This window comes from Trichoplusia ni, chromosome 1, assembly GCF_003590095.1.
Source record: "Trichoplusia ni isolate ovarian cell line Hi5 chromosome 1, tn1, whole genome shotgun sequence".
Lineage (NCBI taxonomy): Eukaryota > Metazoa > Arthropoda > Insecta > Lepidoptera > Noctuidae > Trichoplusia > Trichoplusia ni.
In genome coordinates, this window is record NC_039478.1 from 4,542,654 (window position 1) to 4,568,740 (window position 26,087).

The window sequence follows — 26,087 nt, forward strand, 5'->3', positions numbered from 1 at the left end:
TGATGCTTGGAGCTTCTCCACTTCTTCTGTGATGGCCAGGACTTCATCAATGTATTCTAGGTCACCTACATCATTTTCTTCAGGTGTTAGATAACCCACAATACCGACTTTAATTCCATTTATGTCAAACACGGCAGATTTCTTAATATTGATCTTATTTTCAGCGGATTTTATATAAACGTTGCAAGCCAGTACTTCGGTATTCAAGTTTTGTAAAAACGGTGAAACATCTTGCCCTTCAATTTCATTGTTTCCGAGTGACTGAAAAAAATATTTTTTCATGTTAGTTTTATTATTTTTACTTCAATTTACAATTAATTGAAACTAATATTGTTAGTTTGTTAGAATTTTTAGTAGATTTTCTATGTACAAGATATACTATCAAATTATTATTTATTCAAATCCAATACACTTAAAAAATTTAATCTTAAATACTCCCATCACCAAATTACCTTCACCATGATACACAAATGATGATTACATTATTTATTGCTGAAAAACAAGAAAAACGTATTTTTTTTGTTAGAAAAGCGAAATTTAAATGTTAGTATCATTCAATTCTTATCGTCAAAATTAGTATAAGTTAGAAATTACACTTTTGATATCATTGAAAAGTACTTACAATTTCATTATTTCTTACAGCGAAGTAAAATCGATAATCATTGATCAGCGTACTGAATAGCAATAAATATGTCATCAATAAATCAAAACGTCACTACCTATGATAAAAAAGATAATAATTTAAAGTTATGTGTGACAATGGCAACGTAAAAAGCTTAACAATAATCACCGTATACCTGTACACAATTTATACCCAGCATAAAATGACATCAAAACGATGTGAAATGATTTTGAATTATATCTTTACATGAAGTTCCAATAAGGTGATATTTTGTATAGACACGACTGAAGAGAAAACTAATAATAAAAAAGAACATAATAATAACCTCATTTTCTCTCAGTACAGAAATGAGCAGTACCTATAGTAGACATGTAATGATGACTAAGCACTTATGCATGTACACTTTGCTATATGCTGTTCACATGAATTTGCTTACGAGAACAAAAACTGTTAAAATATCGGTTGCTAATGTTGCAAAAAATCAATGATACTGGTATTACATCCCGGAATATATTGCACGTATAGCTAAGTTTAGGTCACACCCCAAGTACATTTGTGAGATCCATGAATGCTTATTCTGAATTTCGATGTCTTAGGCATGTGACTCGAATGTTTGTAAAACCTCCCGCGATACGAGGAATAAATTCCATACTGACTACATTTTAGGGCTTAACCTCATAACCTCTTAACCTAAAAAGTGTTCTTATTATTATTATGACATTAAAGTCCATATGGCACGATAAAGTTTGCCAGAGCGCTAACTGTTGGTAGATAGCATATGCATAGATCGTTACAACGGTTACATCAAAAATCTATCAACAAACGTTCGTATATACTGGAAAAGCTATCAGGAATGCAACCCATGGCGAACAACCGATATATATATACGTAAAATACATAGGTATCAGACCCTGCGTCAATATTTTATGTATCATCACAGCGGACGCGAAAATAAAACGCGACTTGTTTTGCATTTTAAATTGATTGGAGGCTACAAGTTGAAATGAAACAGTTTGCAAATTATACCAGCCGTAACTATCGCATGAGGGGTTAATGTGTTTTAAATGCGATCGCGACTTGCAAATTATGCTCATAACAGATAGTAATGGCAATTTTGTTTTATTGTACTACAGAGTAGGGAGGCTACCTGCCTACCTACACGTTCGATTTGAAGCAAAAACTAGATGCATCCAGCGCTCTTAACGACTAATTCCATGCTTATGCAAATGGACAAGGATTATGCATTTCCCAGAAAAGTCTCGCACAACATTGCTTCTGTTTTATTTTATCTTTGTATTTGTCCCGTTTTCTGCGCTCAGAATACGGAGAAATAATTCTCCCAAGTTTTTGTCCTCCGTCGTAAGCTTGTTATAATGTTGAGCACGTTGCCATGGTGACGCTAATACTTCGCATTGACAGTCCAAGTTTTTATCAAGACCGAGCTTGTTAGAGTTTCAAACTTAAGTATTCCGATGTACAGAAAGTTTACCTTCTTATACGAGTTCTGCTAATTAAAGTAGTTCGGTTCGCTATTTATAAACGAATCGACGTGACTTCAACGTTAGCAATTGAGCTAGAAAAATAATGATGATTGAGATAGTAACAACACATTATGTACAAAAGTTCCGACACCGAGACGCACGGGATGTAACAACTGACGGGCGAAAACGCGGTGAAACACTTAAAGACGAAAAAGTGCGAACGGAAAAGGGTTTTCTGTGATTTTTTGTGTACTCACAACTGCATCTGGTTGTAAAGCGTTGACGAATTCTGCGGCTATCTTCCATTTGTATATCGTAAACCAAGCTGTCCCTGTGTATGTGTCACCAGCGTTTAGGTACAGCACGGGGGGACCCTCCCCGGAGTGGGCAGCTCGGCGCGCTTCCTTCACTCTGGAATTCAACGGTTTGTAGATCAACATTTGGTTTGGAGAGCTTTGACGGCACAAATCTTGAAATAAAAGCAGTACGTAATTCCTAGCGTGTTGTAATAGATGAAGTGGTTGACATGGTTTTTATTATTTTGCATTTAGACATAAATCTGTAAGCTAGTGATGTTCATTCTTTCATTATTATAGTGTTTATATATGTTTTCAATTTATCATCAAATGATGTGCCCTCATCCGTAGAAATACATTCTAAATTACGGTACGAGTTGCTTGATTTTGCCACTATAGGCCCAACGGAGATCAAAATAAGAATAAAAAATATATCAAAAAGTCATATGTTCGAGAAGATTTCAAATACAATATTATCTAACAGTTATGTAAACTGTTCATGGTGTTTTTATGACTTGGCGTATGGTCAGTGATCTCCGTAACATGTTAACAATAAAATTATTATGGCTCCTAGTTATAATACTACAGATATTACGTACAGATAAGATTTAACAGTCGTAAATTTATCTCATCAGATTTTATTTCTTTTATTAAGATAGAGTAACATTTTAAACTCAACTTAAGAAATTACCATTACTATAACGGTTTAAAAGCGTCTGAAGAACGGCCTGTTTGAAATAAAAACATTATTATTTGATTTTGAGACGCTGTAAATCTGAAACTGTATTCTTACTCGGACTGAGACTGTTAATTCTGTGGTGGGGACGAGATACCGCTACACTCGGCATAGAGAGCTGTCTCTCTCCCGCACTGGCAATAAGCCCGTAGTACCAGAAAAAGGTAATATAGCAGTGCTGATAACAATATAGCAGTGCTGTCCATAAGGGTGATCCTCTTTCGTGGGGTGTATCTTTATTTCTAGTGTAGAGTAGAGTTATATGATGGTATTCAGGTATTCGTAAGGCAGCGGGTAGGGATTGGATAGAAAAGGAGAGCTGAAGATCCAGCTCAGTGGTGTTTAATGCGAGAGGCCTCTATTCAGAAATGGACTGAGACTATCTGAGACCGGGGTGATGATGATGATGATGATGATCTACTTCCTATTTTTCAAGATACTTACACGTGAGCAACTCTAGGGAAACCTCCGTAACATTTGCCGGCTTCCCTGTCAGCTGTGGTGCAGGCTCCGCTCAGCTGTGAGGTCTGCTCGAACCTCGCGTGCATGTCATTGTTGTGGAGGATGAGCAGCTCGAAGTTGTCGCCAGGAGCCTTGACGATGCTGCCGGCGGAGAGCGCCGCCACGGCCAGGACTGCTAGCAGGACTTTCTGGAATTGTAGAAATAGGTTCCTCTTAGAAAAGATTTTTAAAAGTTTATTACATGGCAGAATTATTATTGTTGGCTCAAGTTAAAGTTGATTATCATGTTAATTCGTTGTATAAAAACATGAAGGAGAAAGCCAGGTCGGTAAATTCTGTTCTATACAATCAAAAATTCTGTTCTCCTCCTCTATTTAAAACGCCTTTTTGAGACTAGATGGCGTGGTGTGGAAGTTGTGGAATATATTTAAAAAGAAAATCTTTTTTTCTTCTATTTTATTGTTGACATGACATTTTTATTATCCCATTGATAGATAGTACTTTTACGACTTACGCGAGATAACATGTAAGAAGTAGGTAAACAGTTTCCTTAATTTCGCGGATATTTAGCGAAGTTACCGCCATCAGCGTCGACCGTGGGAGTCGATCGACTGCGATCGATTACACTGCGTCATCAAATAGATGGGTTGTTACTATTTGAAGGCAATGGTATCTTCAGTTCGCTATGCGCGTGACTCGATTGATCGATTGGTCGCTGTATCGATCAAATTGGATTCTATTTTGGCGTTAAATTGTAACAACCTCTAAGATTTTCTGGAAAATTTAATGCTGACGAAATCTTATTCCATATTCCAAGAACCTAGATTTCAGTATCAGTTTCAGATTTTTGTTACGAGATGCGATGGTATGGATTCTGTAGATATAATTGTCGGGTTTTCTAGAGAATAATTTAATTTAGTATTTATGATTTTTTAAGTGGAATTAAGTTAATTGGTGTTTAAAGTCGAGACGCTGCTTTTTAATATAATAATAAATAATCATAACATTGATTGACGTAATGACGTCATACAATTGATGGTTTGAAGCCCAGGTTTACCTTTATTGCTCATTATTTTTATTAATCGCCCTTGTTCTAAGATAGTCTGATAATCTATATATCTGAAAATATACTTCTATCTTTCGAGTTTTTAAACTAGTGAAGTTGATTTTTTTTTTCATTTTTCTTGTTGTATTTTTCTCAGTGCGTTGGGGACTGTCCTGTCAAGTGACCACTCTTCATAAAGAAGCAAATGAGTAACACAAAGGGCTAGAATCATTAGCAACAAGAACAAAACGTTAGTTTTTTAACGTTTTTTTTTAATACAAGATGGTTTACTTTCTAATTGTTACTAAAATTATGAAACTTATGGCGTTTACTTTAAGAACTACAGATACAAAACAAGTTTATATAAATGGTCAGTAGCGAATCAAACTCGCAATGCTGAGGGTTCCGTACGAAATGGCTTAAGAAAAACAAATCGCTTAAGAAAAACCACCCTTGCTTTTTGTTTAAGCGGCAACAAAAACACATTAAATTAAAATAGATCGTCGAACTCAAAACAAGTTCGTTATCAATCAAGCGAGTTTCTGTTGCAACACTAATTTTTATTGTTGGATATCGATGTCACATCATTTCAATTATGAAAAAGACCTTTGTATTCGGTTGTACATACGTCAAGCTCGGTGTACATGTACCGTTAATTAGCATATGTACAGATATGTACAGACATGCACATAAGCTGGTAATTAACGATGGCAGCGCATATAACATGGACAGCGGCGGAGTCGCGAATCAATGACGCTGTATATAGGTATATCTGTGTCCGTACTGTAGCTATGGTGGGGTTTTTCCTCGAATTGGCTGAACTGAATAAACGCAGTGCGCTTAGGGTTGTCACTTAACAGGTTACGATGTTTTTCAGTAACTAGAGCTTGTAAGGGTAATGTGAGTGGTAATTTTTCTACATCCAATATGCTATGTTTTTACCGATGAACATCTTTAGAGTTAGCGTTATGCAAGGAAGAATTAAAGAAGAAGACAAAATAAAAAATAAACCTTAATCATTTTATAACCCGATTTAGAATTAAAATCCTTTATTCAGGTTGATACTCTAATCACTAATGTAAAAGTATCATTCGTTTAAATTTCCAAACAGTGACTCGTCATACGAACTTTTTAAACACAAATAGTTCCAACTAATTTCAAGCGAGTGTATCCCGGGCAAGTGCCAACCCTACTAGTTGTACCTCGATATAGGTTTTTGGGTGCGTTTTATCGACGTACGCGGGAGTTATTCAGTTTTACCAGGCCGCGCCGACCTCACGCGTGTGTGCAAAGCGTAACGCACCTGTAGTGGTGCCCTGACCGACACACACACGCAAACCCTGTTTATACAGACAAAAATGATAATGCGAATTCACTGATGAACTCTTTTGTCTATTGGGAGAGATGATTATGGTTGATGCTTGTTGTTTTAAGTCAGGGATTGATGAGGACTAGGTTTGATATTTAATAAACATAGCTAACTATACCCAAAACAGATAATAAGCCTTTAAAAAATATACTGGTCAAATAAGGTTTGATATCAAATGGAATTATTAATGCAACAATACATATTGCCGGCAAAAAGAGAAGACTTCTACAATCTGGAGGGCTGGAGACTTACCATTAGCTCCTAATGTAGACTAATGCAATTGTGGAACCGTGACAAAGCAATGCACGTCATAGAGAGGGGTCTCTCTTCCGCAACGGCAATAATATTACTTTAAGAGGTGGTGGTTAGCCTCCAGTGGGGACGGGGGGACGGGGTGCGGTAGTGTAGTCCAGTAAGATTAAACTGATTTGAAATTAAAAAAGGATTAAACAGCTAATAACTTTCGTGGATCGTTCAAAAGCTTGTCCTACGCGGGGATCTACCCGAGGCACAGCTAATTTGTCGTGACTCGGCTATCCGTGCAATCAGAACTTAGAAGACATCATGTGATGATCAGGTGAAAGGAAAAATAATCCTGCCTAGATATAACTTTGTATTTATCGTTTAATTAAAACAATGACTCAAGAATAAAGGAATACCCCTGGCTTCTGGAAGACAGATAGATTATTAGGGTTGATCATTATTTTTCGACAGACACCAAAAGAGGACCCGTCAAATCAAATTATTGGGTTAAGTAGATTTCTCAAAATATTGGAATCGTAGTTGTATAATGTATTAAATGAATATAAAAATACGGAAATAAAAGGAATAAATTATGGTGAAACTTCACTAGTCTGTAAAAACTGTACAGATAAGTGACGTCACAATATTATTTTATTTTTTTGTAAGGGAAGAACCAATTATCGTACCAATCATCTGACGGACCAATTAGGTTATTTTAGTTAAATACCCAATTTTCGAAAACTTTTTATTTCTTAGAATTTCTTCCTGCCTTTTTATCAATTCCTTTCTTGGGTTCCTCGCTATTTGATACGTCTTCATTCGCCTGATGATTTCATGAGCCCCAGCACGTTTGATGCAAGTAATCATATGCTATTTAAAAAAATGGATACGTGTGTAAAATTTTCATCTGTGGGTTTGGCATGGTGACCTATTTCACTGTGCTATCCGCAGTTCATTTAAACCACTTTTCTTAGTAGACTGCCCTAATAGATACTTTGTCATTCAAATGCACAGTTTCCAATCGACAAAAAAACTTGTTTGGTCCTACTGACCCAGTACCTACTGTGTTGAATCGCACTATACTGTACTTTGTAAGATGAGCACAAAGCGTCATGTATTCATAATATTTGTAATAATGTAATATTATCTAGATTTTTTTATCTTATCTTAAAAGGCCGTCCATCATGTCCCTCTAAATTTATGCAAATCATACCACTATTATGGATAAGATAGACTATTATTCTATCCTATTGTATGGAATGGGAAAGATGACTTTTTGCAGAATCTTTTCTATGTGATCAGATACCTGCCAGCATTTGCTACTTGGTACTAAATTAATTAACATGTTTATGAGAATACGTACGCCGTGATACCTACTTGTATTCTTTAATGCATAGGTAAGTGTCCACGCATTAAATAATACTTATTACAATATTGTAGTCTTATCTACGCATTAAACAACTACTAATAACATCAACAACAAATATGTGAGGGTCTTATTCTCAAGTCACTAGAACGTAATTAGCTGGGATCACTAAATAGTGTATAATAATATGCGAAGATTTATGTGAGTGTATTTTGCTGTATGTTTAGTATCGCTACACGCCCGGCAAAACGGCTGCAACCAATTTCGATGAAAATCTATACTAATATCTATACTTACTAATATATAAAGCTGAAGAGTTTGTTTGTTTGTTTGAACGCACTAATCTCAGGAACTACTGGTTCAAATTGAAAAATTATTTTTGTGTGATAGACCATTCATCGAGGAAGGCTTTAGGCTATAAACCATCACGCTGTGACTAATAGGAGCTAAGATACAATGGAAAATGTGAAAAAAACCGGGCAGGTATACCTAAATCATAACTTATATCTTCTACCCACGGGGACGAAGTCGCGGGCAACAGCTAGTTTTGGTATAAGACAGCTGACACCTTGCATCAATAAGTTGGCTGAGTTTTATATCATATCGTTTATCCAACTTCATAAATGAGTTGCCGCTAGCAACATCAGAATCACATTTATCAGCAAGCACGCTGCTCGAATTGCCGAAGTTCTACTATATATTGATCCAGTTTCAGATGAACAATAATACAAATTTGAAGTTTTCGACCAAAACTTGATAAACAAATCTTTACACTGTCGAGTGCTTTAATAATACCGGCTCGGGCAGGAGGTGTGTTTACCGGTCTGATATAAATATTCTAACAGGTTTTGATCCCGTTCTCTTAGCTGACTTGTCCGTCCCGTTTTGTAGAATCGAGAAAGATTTTATGCTATTGCTCAATATGGTGTAATATTATCTTTAAATTATAGTTTTGATATCTATGCACTTTAATAAGGTTGAAAAATCTTTAATAATATCAGTCTCAACTTGGGTCGTTCTGTTTTTTGTTATTAACATTTGCTCTATTACTCTCTATCACGGGCCATTATGAAAGATATGTTAAAACAAATATAGGGTTTTTCAAACAAGCACAGGTTTTTTGTCGTTGAATATATAGGTATAGGTAACGGATCCTTCGGGCGCGAGATTGACTCGCACTTAGCCCGTTTTTGTACTTTTCGACTGTGAGTCCCATCAACACACACATTTAAGTTTCTTTGTAAATTAAAGTCCCTAATTACGTCAGCAATCGCACTTTTTCGGAATTTCGTAAAACGGACAGGTAAAAAATAATTAATCAAACAACAAAAATATACTTCCGCAAATATTTATTATATTGTTAATATGAACAATAATGTCAAGCGATATTAATTCGAATTGCCTATTTTATTGAATCATTTGGGACATATTCTGATATTCTACAATGGTTATGTTGCAATGTGTCTCTTCCTTGGTACGACTGAGTTTGACAATCTAAAGTTATCACGAATTAGGATTACATAGATTGAGAGATTGAACTGCAACCTTAGATTGTGACCCCAGCCTTGAACAGTGTAACTAAACGTGGCATAACATTGTATATTTTCATGTTATTTTTACAATTTACAAACGGTCGCTAGTACCCGCATGAACTCCTAAAGAAGAACAGGAGTCATAGAAGCGAGATAGTGCATTACATTGTACATGACAGGGTCTCGCTTTCATGAATCTCGAGCCGAACAACAGAACGAGCAAAGACCAATAAGTCCTTCTTTAAAGTTCATACTATGCACTTAATCAAAGTCGTTGCTGGAAATTTTCACGTTATGACACCATTTAGCATCACTGCAAAAAACTATATAATAGATTCATAAATGGGATTATATACTAGAAGATATATAATAGACAGGATTATATAAGAAATGTTTTTAAACAGCCCATCGCCAATGATCGCCAGCGATGCCTCAAGATGGGCCGTTGTAGAAACATTGAAAGATGTTATTGCAAATTCTTTATCATGAAAGCTTTCTAATACGTATAGGAAGGGATAGAATTGTATTGAGTTAGAAGAGACACACGCTTAAAAATACGGTGGTAGGTAATATACAAGTTACATAACAATATTGATATTCCAAATAGCAACTACATTACAGCGTTAACATTATTATTGTTCTTAATAATACTTAATGTAATTATCGAGAGGTAAACTTTGGATCGTGTGTTAGTATGTATCTGAACTCCTTGGTTGATATTTTTTTAATATAAATACGGTTTTTTGTTTGAAATTTTAATACAAAGTATCTGTTTAGATACTTGTAGGTACGCTCGCAGTTTTTTTTAAGTAAATGCATTAAATATAATATTGACCCAAGGACTAATACGTTTAGATAATTTTGTTGCTTTTTCTTTGACATTTAATCAAGAGTCCACAGATCATTATTAGATACTGATCACAAACATGTTTATAAGGTTAGAACCATACGAACATACAACCCTTAGTTTACACATTAAGTTTGAGAATTGAACGGAAGATACCGTGACATTTGATATAGAAATAATTTAACACAATAAATAAACAATTAGAATAATAATAATCATAGCCAATTCGCAATGTAAACAAGAGAATTTTGATAAAAAAAACTAAACTTAAAATTGCTAGCAAGACGAATTTGTAAACAGTACATAAAACTAAGTTTTATATTATTTTACAAAATTACACTTCAAGCAACTATAACAACGAAATACCAAAAAAAATATGAGTGTATCATTCATCCGATTATAATATGATAATTAAAAAATAGTATTCGAAAATGTGATACATTCTTGTTTAACTTTAATAGAAATAACCTATAACTAAAAGCTAAAAACATTGATTTAATATTATTAATATTATGCATAAACAACAAACTTAATGGTAAACAACACAAATCACAGTTACGTAGCAATAGAGTACAGACTAACTCAAAAAATAAAAAAATAAACATTTTCAAGTAAATAGTCTTCAGTATAAGCGCAATCATGTAGACAAGAAATGATTAAGAAAACTATATTATATTAAACCAATTTTATACAAACCTTTATCAACATACTATATTGATTAATATTACGGCTTTTATACGCGCGGCAACGCGAGTCTTCTACACCCGACAACGGTATTTTGAGTCTCTCAAGATCTGTCACTTCTGTCAATTTTAGTTTGTACTAGCTTTCCGCCCGCGTCGAGGCCGGTTATATCGCGTTTCTAAGAGAACTCTTCAAAAATCCGGGATAAAAACTATCCTATGTTCTTTCTCAAGGTCAACTCTATGTCTGTACCAAATTTTATTAAAATCAGTCAAGTGGTTTAGACGTGAAAGCGTAACAGACAGAGTTACTTTCGCATTTATAATATTAGTAGGGATGGTAGTTGACGTTTTGGAAATGAAATTCGGAAACCGGAGACTCGCGTTGTCTTGCGTACGGACAACCTTATAAATAAAGCAAGAAAAGGCAATACAAGTAATAAATTCGAAAACAAACACAAATTACATGTTATAAACAATAAATACAAGGTGCTGATATATTGAACAGTAATATCTATTTATATAATTATTATTCATGTATTTGGACTCATAACTATGTAAAAGTATATAACAATATTATTGTGGAATTTATATAATATGCAATTACATTATTATTGTTTCGTAGGTCGCGTAACTTTTCACTATACAAGACGAAAGACAGACTATAAAACGTTTCTTTCTTTTTTATAATAACTAAACAAAAGATAATAATGATTGTTATTTTTTTATTTGATTTGAATGTTTATTACAAAATGATGAGGACGTTTTCTACAGATAAAAAACTACGCGACTCCATAGTTCAGGATGCGCTAATACCTACCCTAAATATACATTAATATCACACGGCCTTACAGCGGCCTAATACACATACGAAATGATATACGATTGATATATTTGGTAACGCGCGGACAACCGTCAGGAAATTGTTCTAATAAAATAATTTTTGAGACCTTTAGTCAAAGTAACATTAAAGCTTAATTCCAACTGTCCCCACCCCGACGATCCAATTTCAAAAGAATTTTTAAAAACAAAACCGTTAAAATTAGCTTTAAAAAAACATAAAGCTACAAAAGGTTTGTTGTAAAAAAGTATAATTTCAATCACATATAAAATCTACTCAGCCGTCACACGAAGCTTACTCATTCTGCAAACTTGTATCGATATCCTTTGAATCGATTATCGAGTACTCGATTCGATTCGATGAGGATTGGCTCCGCACACCAAGTTTCAGAATAGCGCAATTTCACAATACACTAAGCCAAAGCTAGCATCCCTCTCTTCTGTTCCCTTTATAATACTTATAGAGCGTATTGTTCTGAGAGCACACTAAAACAACATTTCAGTGCTTCTTGTAAACAAGTGTACAAGGAATAGACATACAAAATATATTAATTCATTAATTAATTTTGGATTCGTGACCAGACTGAATAATACATAAATTATACACTACAAAAATTTATACAATTTTCAAAGTATCAGCGCTTTAACGATCAACCCTGGCCGATTATAAAATATATAGATTATTTTTTATTGAGAGCTAAATATGTATGATAATATTCGATTTTTCTATATTCATATTGTATTTATATTTATGACAAATTTGGTGGGTGTCTTATTCTGAAAAGTTTTCGTTTACAATCAAATAGAAAATTGGTAAATTAAATATTGATTTTAACAAGTGTAATATGCCCAAAGTAGCACGCAAACAAACAGTAGGTATTCGTAACTTAAACGATTGTGGATGCCACTCAAAAAGAACTCAGAAATTGCACTTCTGTACAATCAAAAATAATTCGAAAAAGTATTTTATCATCAATATAAATACAATATTTAGTAACTTAGTGGAGTATTGTGACCTACATACTATTTAATGTGAGAACATTATACATAATAGCAGTATACATAATGGAATAGACAATCATTACATAGATAATAAGAACCATAGACTAAACAGATAACTGTAAACAATACTTACGTAATAACTTGTATTTGAAAACAAACGATAATGTTAAACTGACAAATATATAGAGGGTGTGTCTTTATTCTCAAAGTGCTTTGCAATACTGATTGTTCATTAAAGCTAGTGCAATATGTCTGGAATGTATGTATAAGGTAAAAGTGTTACATTTGCACATCATACAATTTCAAATCTCATCACAATGACTTTTTGCAGGAAATTAACACAATATCCTGTGTAAAGTCATTTATAAACATGGACTATGCTATCAAATGATTTTGACATAGATTTGCTTTTTACTATACTTATATAGAATAGAACATTGTTGCAATATACATAAAGGACTTTCCACAGGAGATAAAGAGTCATTAGTTCTGTAATCCAACATTAAAAAACGCACCTATATTATCCCTACTGGAAATCAAAACAGTTTGATTTTGAATAATCTCATTCTCACTTTTTCATTAGCAAAGTTGTACTGTTTCAACATTATCGTTTGTTTAAAAAACATGAACAATTAATCTAAAGACGCGCGAAAACTTACACATGGAAGCATCATAATAATATTATACAATTTAACTAAATTGTGCTCGCAATGCCATTCTGTCTCACAGAGAAAAGTTATTATCTAACTGAGTATTTGAGATTTATTTAAACTTTATATATGTCACAGGCTGTTTATAAAAGTACTTGAGGACTTGTTTTTTTTTTGCGTTTAAAATAGAAATGCTAAATCATGGTACTGAGAAATGTCATGCTGTCTCTATAACTATCAAACGAACTGACAGAGACAGTATGATTTATTATGTTACTTTAATCATTGCTACATTCTTTCTGTCTACGTAATATCTGTCTTTAGATGTAGTGTTTTTTTTAATATTACTTCTTTAATGGTAAGTATATTCTGTTTTATTCGCAAAGATCAGATTATATTTTATGGTACTGTCTAGTTCAAGCCTTTTATAAACATGAATGTCACATATGAAAGATATAATATGATACATAAGATTTATTATGTAATTTGAAATGAATTTACCTATTTAAAAAGGTTGACTTTACTATAATATCAGTTTTTAGATATAGCAACACTAAAAACCGTTTTTGAAGAAGGTATATATCATATACTGTATTCAGAAAGTGCCACATATGACAAGATAGCCCAAGAATTGCGAAAACTAAAATTTAAAGTCATTTCAAATTACATAATAAAAATAAAGTACCACAGAAGTTCGCTAACTATTTTCTATATTGCATTAGAAGCGGTTAAGCGCTTATCATTGTAATTAACTAAAAATTCACATTTCCTATTAAGACTACAATATCTAAGTCTATGCTAGTGGCTAGGTAACATTTACTGGGTAGGTTGAAAGTAGCTTCACTGGTCAATGCATTTTCAAAACGTAAGTACCAACGCCTTTTCGAAATAATTTAAAATTCAGTCAAATATTAAGTATGAACTTAATTCCGAAGTAAAGAATAATTTAATTTTGATGATATGTTTAAAAAACTTAATGATACGATACAAAATAGGTATATGAGATAGTTTCCAAGAAATATAAATTTCAGATCAAGACGCTAAAAATGTAATACATAAAACAACAGCTTATAAAGAAATATGTAAATTGTCAACACAATAAAAAATCCAAAGTTATTTATACCTTTTCATAAAAATAATTCATTAATCAGTCCAACAGTGTTCTACTGCCCACTATCGATATTTACTAGTGATGTACTTAGTGACTACCCAGTATATGTGTCCACTAGTGTTGTATGTGTAACCTTACTGCTGCGGCAGCATGTGTGACCAGGCCGACTCGTACTTGGAGTGCGCTGAGCTGCACGCCGACTTCGTGGCCTCCACAACGCTCAGCGGGAACGGTTCGCACTGGAAGAGATATGGATGGTTTAGTTTATGGGGCTGTTGGTGAAGGATTTCTTTCTCAATTTACTTGTGAATTACATTTGAAGAAAGGTTTTGTAGAGTTAATTTTAAATAGTTCTACGCACAGAGATATGTATTCGAGTAATACCCAGCCTGACTATGCCTCCCCCTGAACATTTCTTTTAACATACACTCACACTGAATTATTACATACTTGTGTTGCGGGATTTCAGAAACATTCAAGTAAAACCGTCCGTAAATCATACAAAGGCTTATCTTACGCGGGGATCGAACCAACAAAAAAATAGAGGAATCGAATTCTCTGAAATATTTTTTCATTTACTTTAACTAAAACCCGTAAAACTATCAGCCTACCATAATGCTGTGCCCTACTGGATCCATACTTGCATTGTACCTAAAATGACCACCTGTAATTACATTATGGAAGCAATAAAGTATTGAGAGTAAGTAGTAGCAGTATACTGACGGTGAGCGCGCAGAAGGCCCTCTCCACCGCCGCTATGAGCCGCTCCAGCTCCGCGCTGCTGGCCAGCAGCAGCGCCAGCCCCGCGCCGCGCTCGCGGGCCTCGCACACGCTCCACTCCTGTACACACCGGTACATTTGTTCTTATTGAGGCTAGCTCTCGCCACAATAAATTAGTAGTATAACTAGTCAGTACTCTACAATGAAACCAACGAAGCACTTATGTTCTGTGTGTATCAGGGGAAGACAGTTAACTGCCTTTGAGCAACGAAATTCATCAGAAATAGTAAAAAGGAGGAGTAAGAGAAACTGATCCACTACCCTCCATAGCAAGCGGGAGATGAGAGTTCCATGCTAGTTTATATATGCAAATCTTGTTTTCTCTTCCTTGTTTATTTGGCTTTCTGCAGATCTGTTAGTAGAAGTTCGTTAAAGAAATAAGCATTAAGCAGCCTTTAATATATCTCTATCCAAATTAGGTATTAAGTTAAAAAAATGTGCACATAAATAATTGCAGTTGCCAATACAAATTATTTTCTACTTACCAAACAACACCAATTTTCGTCGGTGTCTGGAATCTTGAAAGCCGTCAGATTCTTGATGGAACCGCATGCTAGAATCTCGATGTCCGTCCTCATTTCTTCTATATATTCTGTAAGTGAATTATTTAAGCTGTAAATTTGTTGATGATTAGACCAATTATTAAGGAGGAGGTAAAATCAATTAAAAACGACACTGTATCTTTACAAATAACGTATCTGACAAAAATAAAAAAAAGACAACTAACACTTTAGGATGACTTTTTACCCGGAGTGTCCATAAGTTCGGCTGTGAATTGCAGTAACAGATATCAAGTCTCAGTTTTTTTTTTTTCCATTCGTCTTTCGTCCGTTGCATGGAGTGTAGCTTAAGTTTTTATTAGTCCCTCTTGTAGTTTTGCATGTACAGTGTTACACTTACCTTTGAGCAAGGCCTCAGAGCCGCGGTCCTTGAGGTAGGCGGCGGCGCCGGTGACGAAGGCCAGGTCCAGCGTGTCGCGCACGGAGATCACCTCCGTGGGCGTGACCAGCAGCGTGCAGGCGGCCGGCGGGCCCGGCCTCTCCACTGTCTTCTTAGCGCCGTCCTTCTCTTCTAGGGCCTGGATGAAGAATGCTAGTCAGAACTGCTTTTTAAAGCGATCGCCGCGGTGCACCAACAACACGTTCACAAAGACGCCTATCTTGGGAAAGACGAGACGGCTCTAGATTTCATAGACAAATGTTATATCTATGTTAAAAAATAATATTCCTTTTCTATGCGTTTAACTTGTCACTTTAACATATTTGAGAAAATCTATTAAAGTAAGTAAGTGACACTTGACTGTATAGGCAAGCGGGTGCAAACAGCGCTCGACTTGACACCTAGGCGAGCGAGGTAACTGTGTTGACATAACAAGTGTTGCAAACCGAATAAAATATATATATATCATATATTTACCTGAGCAGCATGTAGTAACAGACTCTGCAACCAAGACGAAGCCGTAGCATCATCAGGCGCCGCCAGCAGCAGCCGCGAGTTGTCGGCGAGCGCGATCTCGAAGCAGTGCGGCCGACGCGACGAGTCCAGGTGCCTCCGTACCCCGAGCACGGAGCGGAGCGCGATGTTGTGTGGTAGGGGGGAGGTGCCGTCTGGCGAGTGCGGGCCCCAGTGGAGGACTCCCGCCCTGGATGTGGACAATTTAAAGTCTTGTATTTTTTCCGAATTCAAATACAAAATACATAGCGAAAATATATTAATCAATTATGTAAATAGTTCCAATAAAGACACTCTATATATATAATAAAATTTAACGAAGCTTTTTTTATTCACTCATAAGTTGAAGGTGACTACGCGTTCCACCTGCACATAGGAACATTATTTTGTGTAATTCTCAAATGGCTGTTTCAAGTCAATTTATACAAGCAAATATCTTTTATTACAATAAAATTTGATCCCGAAAAACACTAAATTCATAAGATATAAATCATCAGTTGTCTAGTACTCATAATACAAGCTTTGCTTAGTTTGAGACTAGATGGCGTTGTGGAATATTATATTGTTATATTAAACTGAACTCTTACCTTAACAAGAAGTAGCAAGGTTCAAACCGCCGGCTCCTATCGGTCCTGCACATGAGGTACCCCTCCAGCGGCGGGGCGAAGGCTCCGGGCGCCTCTATTAACCGGTCACCAGCGTCACCAGAACATACCCGACCGTAGAACAGGATTTGTGGTACCTATGATGAAAGAAGACTTAATTATTTGTCAAGGTAAATTTATAGTACCAGGTATTTAGGTATAACTGACAATTCTGATCAACTTTTTTCAAAATTTAATCAAATATTTTTTCGTTTAGAGATTTTCAAAGGTTTTTGTTCTGCAAAAAGGAATGAATAAACTAGCTCTCACATTGTATAAAATACAACCTAATGACAGACAACAAACCCACAGATGGACAGACAGCCTCAGATTTTTTTGTAGGGTAAGTTTTTTTTGGGTACCAAACCCTAAAAGATACAATAGCATTATTCTTGTATACTAAATCCAGGATTCAAAACTGTCTTCAGTATATATTTTTTTCAAATTTTGACGACTGTTTCTGCTATTGTTTGTTATCATATTTAATTTTGAATATCCATCTACCAGCATAGAGTCTGACACGCAAAACATGAGCTAGACAATTTTTAGACATTCTTCATACAGCCACACCAAAATATATGTCAAATGTCAGTACATGAATTGTCATTTGCATAAAACGTGTTTACTTTTTTGCTGCGAAATTATTTTAAACCATTAAATATGAAGACTCCTATTAAGAATGAGGCTAGAAGGCTAATATTCAATATGATTAATAAATTTAATGTGAAAAATAAAGACAATGAACAGATTTTCAATGTAAAAGACCAATGTTTGGTTACAATCTTGGAAGCCATTGGTAAGCACGACACGTTTATCTTGATCCTTTGCTTAATCCTATTACATATTCATATTTGCATAAAACGTTTATCTCGTTATCTATGAAAATGTATTCAATGTTTTATATATTTTCGTATTTCTTCAGGAACCGAAAATATAGATGTTAACATTTTTTAAATAATTTTATAATATTTTTTTTTGTTGCAGAATGGAATAATTGTATAGAACACGTCATAAAAAACGAAAATAATTATGTTGAAAAAGATAACATTCTTGAAACGCAACTGGAAAGTTTTACTATAAATGTAAAAGATGATAGTAGTGATAGTGACGAATCTCTTGAAGTAGTTTTATAGATTCCGATTTTGATTACGAATCACAATAAATAATGTTATAATAACTACGTTTATTTATTTCTCCTTACAATTGCAGAATGCTTATATACAAAAATGACCCTCCTCATTCTGAGAAGAGGCCCTTGCCCTGCAGTGGGACAGTAATGGGTAGATATTATATACACAAAAATACTATGTTTAAAACGGTTGAGCCATTAAAAATCGTATGATATAAAACAACAATAATATTTGTCCATAATTTATTAATCCATGATGTAAAATCAAATATCAAAATGTATTTTTCTTACTATACACAGTGATACCAGCGCTAGATTTTTTGAATTTGCCGCTTTTTTCCAGGCTCATGTTTCGTATGTCAGACTCTAGCAACACGCTCATATTAAAAGCAAGTTATATCAGCCAATGTTTATGATAATAATAATATCTTGTTATCACTATATAATATGCGTTCATACAATAACAGAGTTTACAACAAGATTATCAGGTCAACTACCTCTCATCTTAGGTTACAAATACAGATATTAAGTAGTCAATGAACAGCAGCAAATATAAGATATTTAGTACATGACAATGATTAATAACTTCATAAGAGTTTATGATTGAAATCAAAACATTCACTTTGGTTTATTTTTTAAATAGCTGTTGCCTGCGGTCCTGCTCGCTACAGATTGAAAATGGTCACACAGGAACATAAAATCTGGATAAAACCTCCTATTTTAATCCTTTTTATAAACTCTCTGTGTACCAAATATTGGTACGGAAAGAGGAATAAACATTAGTAGGATTAGGTTAGATTATATTTCAATTATTTTTGGGTGCTGGCGTACTTCAATAGCAATACAGATATACATAACATTGATGCGTTATTGATACTTGACATATTAGTTTCATATCAGCACGCGTCGGATCTGATAACGGTTGTTTTGTTTAATATTAACACGTTATATTGTTGTTTGCATTTTTATAATAACATGGCAAAAATATTTCCTTGTTTAGATAGTACTGATTTGTAATTTGTTGCACCGGCCTGCAATGGTACCTACTTAAAATACGTAAACAATTTTGGTGTGTCCTTTTATACAAACAGATATGAATTAAATAAACGACTGATATATTTCAGTGATATATTTGTTTTGGTTATATTTATTGTTGTTTTACATTTGTTTTTAGTCGTGTTTTATTTTTAAGTTGAGTTTTTAGACAAAAAGATTGTTTATCTTTATTTAAGCACTCAAACAAATTGAGTATAGCTGTCACTAATTTGGCTGAGATTTATAAAGTCTTGTTCCCACATACCCGTTTCTCATGCCTCTGCCTGGCCACTGCCGCAGCCAGGTCCCTGCAGCCGAGCGGTATCATGGCGGGCGGGCGCTGGATCCGCAGAGGCGAGGTGCGCGCGCTCCACTCCAGGGACGACGCGAGACGGGACCCGAGCGAGGATTCCCCGGTGATGATGGAGCAGGCTATGTTGCCGGCTATGTCTAGGATCTGGATGTATTGTGCTTCTGGGCCCACCTGATAGGAGAAAAAAGTTGGGATTTAGTACAAGAGGAATTTCATTTTCTTTGCTTTTTTTTCAGAAGTCAATTGTTTTTGAAGAAATTGATAGGAGTCACGAGTTCCTTTCAATTAATAATATGATGTTATAAGTAGTCAAGCACAAACAAAATAGACACTTGTGGATCGTATATGGAATCATTTCAAAGTATTAAGCGGGTTGAAACTCATAAATCTGATCTTATACGTACTAATAAGGTATTTTTGTTGATACCTCTTAGTTAAAGAAAAAAAATACTCATCTTGAATGCACATTAAAATAAACAAGTTTGGCGACATTTACACGACTTTCAATACGCGTGTTCAGATTTTAATTATATACCTACACAAGTTTTTTTGCACTTGTGACCCTATAAGCGTGTCAATGTCAAGGCGTTGGTACAATAACAAAGACAACGTCTCTATAATATTGTCTACTTTTGTACGATTGTATGAAAACACCTGTCGGGGTACTTCCTTTACTGTTGAGAAGGGTATCAATAGAGGCGGGAAATGTACATATATAGACGTAAAATGAACATACAGGTAAGAATAGTACTAGATAATTATATGTGGTTACACAATATGCAGTATGAAGTTGTCTGTGACAACTCGAGGATTTTCAAATAAAGAATGAAACAGTTTTAGAATATTTATTTTGATACCCCCGCCTAAATTTCTTGTTTTCAGGACCTACAGTGTACCAGTTCATTAATATGGAACGTAATTGGCCTCATTGCTGAGAAATGGCTTTTCCCATTTAACAACAAACTTTTTGTCAAACTCCTAAACCCTTTCATTAGATCTTTTAAGAAATAGTTATGGTAGTTAAAGTTATCCGATATCTTTTTTATGCATTGTAAACAGTATTATTCCCATAAAAATAAAAAGCAGCTTTATATTGCATATGATTCACCTTACGGCTTGCAGAGTTCAATATACAATTTACTGCACTCATAAAAGGTCAAGAGTTGCATAATTGCAAATAATATCATTCCGTTCGGATTGACAACCTGATTGGCGCAGCGACTAATTGCCTGACCTTCTATGCTAATGGCGGCTTTGATACTCGATGGAGATTACCAGATATTTATTGCAAATATTATTATTGATAAACTTTTGGTGGAACTCGCTAATATTAGGGACTGCTTTACAAATTTCTTAGCGTGTTAAATGGTCCGAACATCCGACTTCTGGCTAAAAACCTCAGAGAACACTGACCAAGAGTTGGAATTTGTCCACTTTTCATCAGTTTTCGCGTATTAAATAATTAAGGAATATGCAGGATTTGTTTTTCTCCGATATTATTACCAGTTAAGTTAGTTGCAACGCATCCCGCCTCAGTTAATGATTAAGGATTCCGGTTGGGTCCGTAAGTAGTCGGTAACCAATCCCGATGAATGCTCGTGAGTAAACCGTTTTTAAACAAACAATTACCAGTTATGAGATACAAGTATCAAATCTCAAGAAAGGTTAGTTTAAGGGAAGAATCTATATGCTAAAATGACCCTTAAAGCGGAGCAAAAATGCCAGTAAAACTGCAGGTATGTGTAACTGCAGAGCACAGCTGATTACATAATAACTGGCACCGTGATGTAAACAAACAGTACGCAAAACATATGTCTATGTAGTAGGTATATTGTATGAGTAACTGAACATTGAGGTTCAATTTAAATACGTGTTACAGCGAAACCCGATTATATTTTAAATTCCTTTTATAAAAGCCATGGAAATAAACAACTTTCCTCAAAATGAATCTTTTGCGGAGTTCGGTTTTGCTGTAGATAATATTTTTGTATCGGCGACCAATTTTTAAGAATTGGTCTAGATTTTCTATACGTTTGAATGATCATAAAATTGGTGTTTATAATATGATCGAGGTGTGTTACAAACATTGCTTATTAATGTAAACAAGTCTACTATTCATGACCTAATAGTGAAATATAACGCCTTATCCAACTATAATAACATTGATACTGTTGACCCAGCCTTTTGCAGTCGTATTTACTGATGAACTAAAAGCATTAAATATTAAATAATTAATCGTTAATTAAAACACAACAACACGGTCGATTAATTCGAAACTACAAGTATTTCGAGAGGAATAATTACTTTCACGTAGATGTCAAGATAATAACATGTGTTCTGTATTGATTGACGTGTTGCGCCTGCGCAGAAACTGCGTACTACCACTCTTAAAGTAGGAGTGTTGCAGTAGTGAAAGCGAGAGGGCGCATACACATTGTAATCTGTTGTCTCGCTTCCACAACTAACAGATTTGCTTCGACAGGTGGTAGGCTCCCAAATTGGCAATGTTTGTTTTATCGCATGCTAATTGTTACGAGTCAAAGTGTTAGTGCATTGTTTCATTAACTCGTCTGTTATGACAATTGACAGGTTATAAATAAACAAGTGGTATTCCTTTCAATATAAACTATTATGAGTTATGAAAAACATAATTCAATAGTTATGATTGTTGTATTTCGACATTGTTAAATCGTAATGATGTTTTTTTGAAGACTGAACCACAACTATCATGGTTACTATTTTGAAATTCGTTTAACCTTACGAAGATTATGAATTCGAAAGGATTCTTGTCTGTGAAGATTGGTTCTTAGATCAACAACGTCGACCGTTAGACCCCAAAAAAGAAGTGTTTAACTTAATCATTACTAGACGCAGCGGCGACCAATTATGCAATGTTGCAGAACAGGTCGCAACCATGCATGGTGAAAAATATTAAAATCTCTTTACTACGATTTTTACGACATATTTTAAACAATCTATTTTATTGCTACATTTATTCCCATAATTTATGAACTTAAATCTAGCCCTAAAGTAGAGATTTTAGTACTTACCACAATTGCATCCAATTCATTGTGCGGCAGTCGGCACAAGATATCATACTCAGTGCCTCCAGGCTTCACGCTGGCGACATACAGTGCGTAGTCAGTGATGAACACCAGCAGGGGCGTCCACGAACCGTCCTCCATGTTGTACGGTGACTTTACTTTCATCATCTGAAAGATCAAAGATAACATTAATTATAGGAAATTAAACCATGCTCTCGAAAACTTTTACCAAACACAGCGTGATGAAGGTCGTCTTACGTTATTACAGAGCGATTAAGTAATCAAACATACTTACCCTGTTCAAAGTCTCGTTAGGGTAAGAGAAGATCTGTAGCCTGAGCTTTTCATTGCACTCTATGGCCACGTTATCTTCGAAGCTGTCGAAGTAGGACGGCTCGTCCGCCGTCAACAGTCGCACCGACAACCTTTTGTTCTCAATCAGCTCTTTGTCAATGAGCCGCGACATTCGCTCCGCCGACACATGGAACGACTCCGACACCTCTTTCAAAGGAAAGATAATACTCGGAAAATGTTTCTCCATTCGAAGCTTGAATTGAAAAAACTTATTGTTCTTTATTTTCAGTTCAAGGTCCTTCCTTTGACACACATTCTTCAGATAACGGTTCAACATCGCCGATTTGTTTGATTGCAGCTTTTGATTCGCGGGACTGTCGAAAAAGTCGTCGTTAAAATCTTCGGCCCCTTTCAAGGTTGAATTATCTGTGTTTGAGCAGTTGTCGCTGTTTGCTTGTGCAGGCTCATCATTTATTTTTTGCACGGTTGATGCCGATTTTCGACTGTATCTGTTAACGTTCTGCTTTTTAGGAGAAGACAAATGCTTGGAAATGCCGTTTTTGTGTTCAGTCTCGTCTTGGACATTTTTGTTGAATTGTCTCTTAGGGGTGGAAGTTCTACTAGATGAGTCAGTATCCACAGTTTTGTTTAGGTCTACTTTACTTGTGCTGGTGACTAGCTCTTTCACTGGTGTGGACTCAGGTATGGGAACAAATGTTTCTTTGGGTGCATCAAAAGCAGTTTGGAATGTATCATGGACATAGCTGTAAGACACTCCTTTGTGTTCATAGACAGTACTTTCACAGTTTACAACATATTTGCTGAGTGATGGTAGTTCAGCTTTGTTGGGTTTCTTATCAAGTTGTGCTTTCATATTCAGTGTTAGTTTATGCCGTGGAGATCCTTCTTTAGGAGTCCTGTCACCAGCAATAGTTGTTTTCGATGGAGTGGCTATTTCTTTTGGTTTCTCAGCCTCTAAAGGTTGACCATTCAAGTTTATTTCAACAAAATCATCTTCATCTTCAATTTGGAATCCTGAGTCTAAACTTTTGGATAACTTTTTATTTTGATTAACATCACATGGTAATGCTTCAACAACATTATTTAATTCCAAACTATTTTCTGGTAAACCTTTTTCAGGTGCAAAATTGAAATTAAAGTTTTTGTAAAAGTTCTTCAGTGAATCAATGATATTGTTAGCATCCAGTAAGTTTAATACTTTGTTGTGTTTTTTCCTTTCTTCAACAATGCTAGTGGTGATATAGCGTTTCTTTTTTAATACAGATTTAACTGTGTTAGGGCTTTGTGAAACTTCTAAAGGCATTGTCATCCGATCAGTGGACTTATCAATGTCAGCTTCAGAAAAGTATGTTTTTCTCATAAATGCTACATGTCCATTATTTTCAAATGCATCACAGGAATAGGACTTCTGAGCTTTGTCACATTTTCTGTGTAACATTGTTTCAGTTTTATTTGAATGAGATGAGGATGAATCACTGGAGGATGTCTCAGAGTCACAGCTGAAATTAGAATCAGAACTGTTTGAGTCACATCCATATAGTTTGCCATTGGGTCTAGGCTCATTATTGTTGTCTTTATCATTGTTATTGTCCTGATTTTCTTGATCAAAGTTCTGACAGTATTCAAAAATACCACTTCTATCATTTTTTGAGTCTCCATAGGTAAGGATATCAGACATGGTCTGTTGAACCACATCAGCTGCATACTTTGGTGTTCTATCTCCTGATGCACACCAGGAGAACCTGTCTGTCACAATGTTATTCTTTTGTCTAAACCTATCACAGTATGAACTATCAGGTCCATATGATATAAAACCTCTTTCAATGTGAATATTATCAGTTTTAGTGTTATTTAATATATCTTCATGGAATGACACTCTCTTCTTCTGAGAACTTGGCCCACTTTGTGACTTTTTTCGACACCTCCTTCTATACACAATGTCTTCAGACAAAGATTTCTTAGGTTCACTCCTCAAAGCAGGCTTTCTAATATCTTCAGCGCCTTTCTCACTTTCTAAAGCTTTCAAAACTAAATCTGGCAAGTTTTCATAGGGTTTCTTGTGTGTCTCGACTATGAGTTCTGGTACAATGTCCTCTGGCACTCCAATGTTTTGGTTGTCGATGTCACTGCGAGTCATAATGCTGCTAGTGGTGCTCCTGATCATGTCCTGAGAGCATGACGGCGGAGCGTCGTAAACACTGTCACACGCTAATTCCTCGGCCCCTATAAGACTGTGTGACATAAGCGCTTGGCTCGTAGCCTCGGAAGCCTCACTATCTAAACACAAAACACCAGAATCACCGGGCGTATCGGCCAAACTACTCGTCGTACTAGAAATCAAGTGAGTGTTGCCTTGAAGACACAGGTCTGTAGGCTTGCCCGCGCTTTCGTCCACGTTCTCCATCTTTACGAATGGCATTGTATCTTCAACGACGTTCGTTGCCGCTGTCGCAATAACAGTGTCGTCAGTTTTATGACGACGTTTGCTTTTATCGATCTCGTTGCCTTTTAATTCCGTAGCCTTGTCTGTAGACATGTTTATTTCTGACACTTATCAACTATTCCAACAGTTACTCTTTATTAGAAAACGTATTTATTATTCCACATTAACTATTAATCGTACTCATATTGCCTTTTATTTATAAAATTCATGTAAAATACGACACTAAACATGACGAATACACAGCAGCCATATTTAACATTTTGACATTTACACAGGTCTTGCTCTTTGTGAATATAATTTATTTAGGCGATTTACATAATTGTATAACATCTACAATTAAAACAAAGAAAATAACATTCTCAATACTGAAATCACAATTCTGAAACGAATAAGAAAGAAAATTAACACAAGAATGTCTCCAAAAATTTTAAATCAGGCAATACGTTTTTAGTTTTTAACACATACACTATCATTTCGATAAATTATTATTTAATAATGGATAATACTGATTCCATTATCATGAATCAAACTGAATGTGATTAATCTGAGACTAAAATGCCTCTAAAATAATTTCGTTAGTCCTAAAAAAGCTTTTTGATATTGCTATTTACAATGTCATGGCAAGTTTAACGCATCTGATATATTTA

General features: G+C 35.1%; 2 protein-coding genes and 1 long non-coding RNA gene across 3 annotated transcripts in view; 1 reads left to right on the forward strand and 2 right to left on the reverse strand.

The window, feature by feature from the left end:
• Nucleotides 1–3,866, reverse strand: part of LOC113500215 (protein 5NUC-like) — a gene marked incomplete at its 5' end in the record, with an annotated part of 8,316 nt that extends 4,450 nt beyond the window's left edge. Inside the window, 3 exons of the mRNA XM_026880927.1 lie at nt 7–261; nt 2,361–2,514; nt 3,580–3,866. Coding sequence (XP_026736728.1) covers nt 7–261; nt 2,361–2,514; nt 3,580–3,866 — 696 coding nt within the window. The remainder of the gene's footprint in view (nt 1–6; nt 262–2,360; nt 2,515–3,579) is intronic.
• Nucleotides 3,867–14,417: 10,551 nt separating this feature from the next.
• LOC113509064 lies at nt 14,418–25,713 on the reverse strand. The gene is made up of 9 exons (XM_026868683.1): nt 22,978–25,713; nt 22,689–22,850; nt 19,591–19,809; nt 17,105–17,259; nt 16,482–16,707; nt 15,966–16,143; nt 15,551–15,657; nt 15,009–15,125; nt 14,418–14,524 (listed from the first exon to the last, which is right to left on the reverse strand). Exons 1-9 carry the CDS (start codon nt 25,531–25,533, stop codon nt 14,420–14,422), a joined length of 3,825 nt encoding a protein of 1,274 aa, XP_026724484.1. The 5' UTR covers nt 25,534–25,713; the 3' UTR covers nt 14,418–14,419.
• Nucleotides 17,292–18,338, forward strand: LOC113491628. Its single transcript, XR_003400444.1, has 2 exons — nt 17,292–17,957; nt 18,146–18,338. It is a non-coding gene; the product is annotated as an uncharacterized LOC113491628 (long non-coding RNA).
• Nucleotides 25,714–26,087: the final 374 nt, after the last annotated feature.

Coding starts and splice junctions, on each gene's coding strand:
- LOC113509064 (XM_026868683.1), bottom strand. CDS start 25,533: ATGTCTACAGACAAGGCTACGGAATTAAAAGGCAACGAGATCGATAAA. Junction 16,708..17,104: donor CCTTGCTACTTCTTGTTAAG/GTAAGAGTTCAG, acceptor GTCCACATCCAG/GGCGGGAGTCCTCCACTGGG. Junction 16,144..16,481: donor TGTTACTACATGCTGCTCAG/GTAAATATATGA, acceptor TTCTTCATCCAG/GCCCTAGAAGAGAAGGACGG.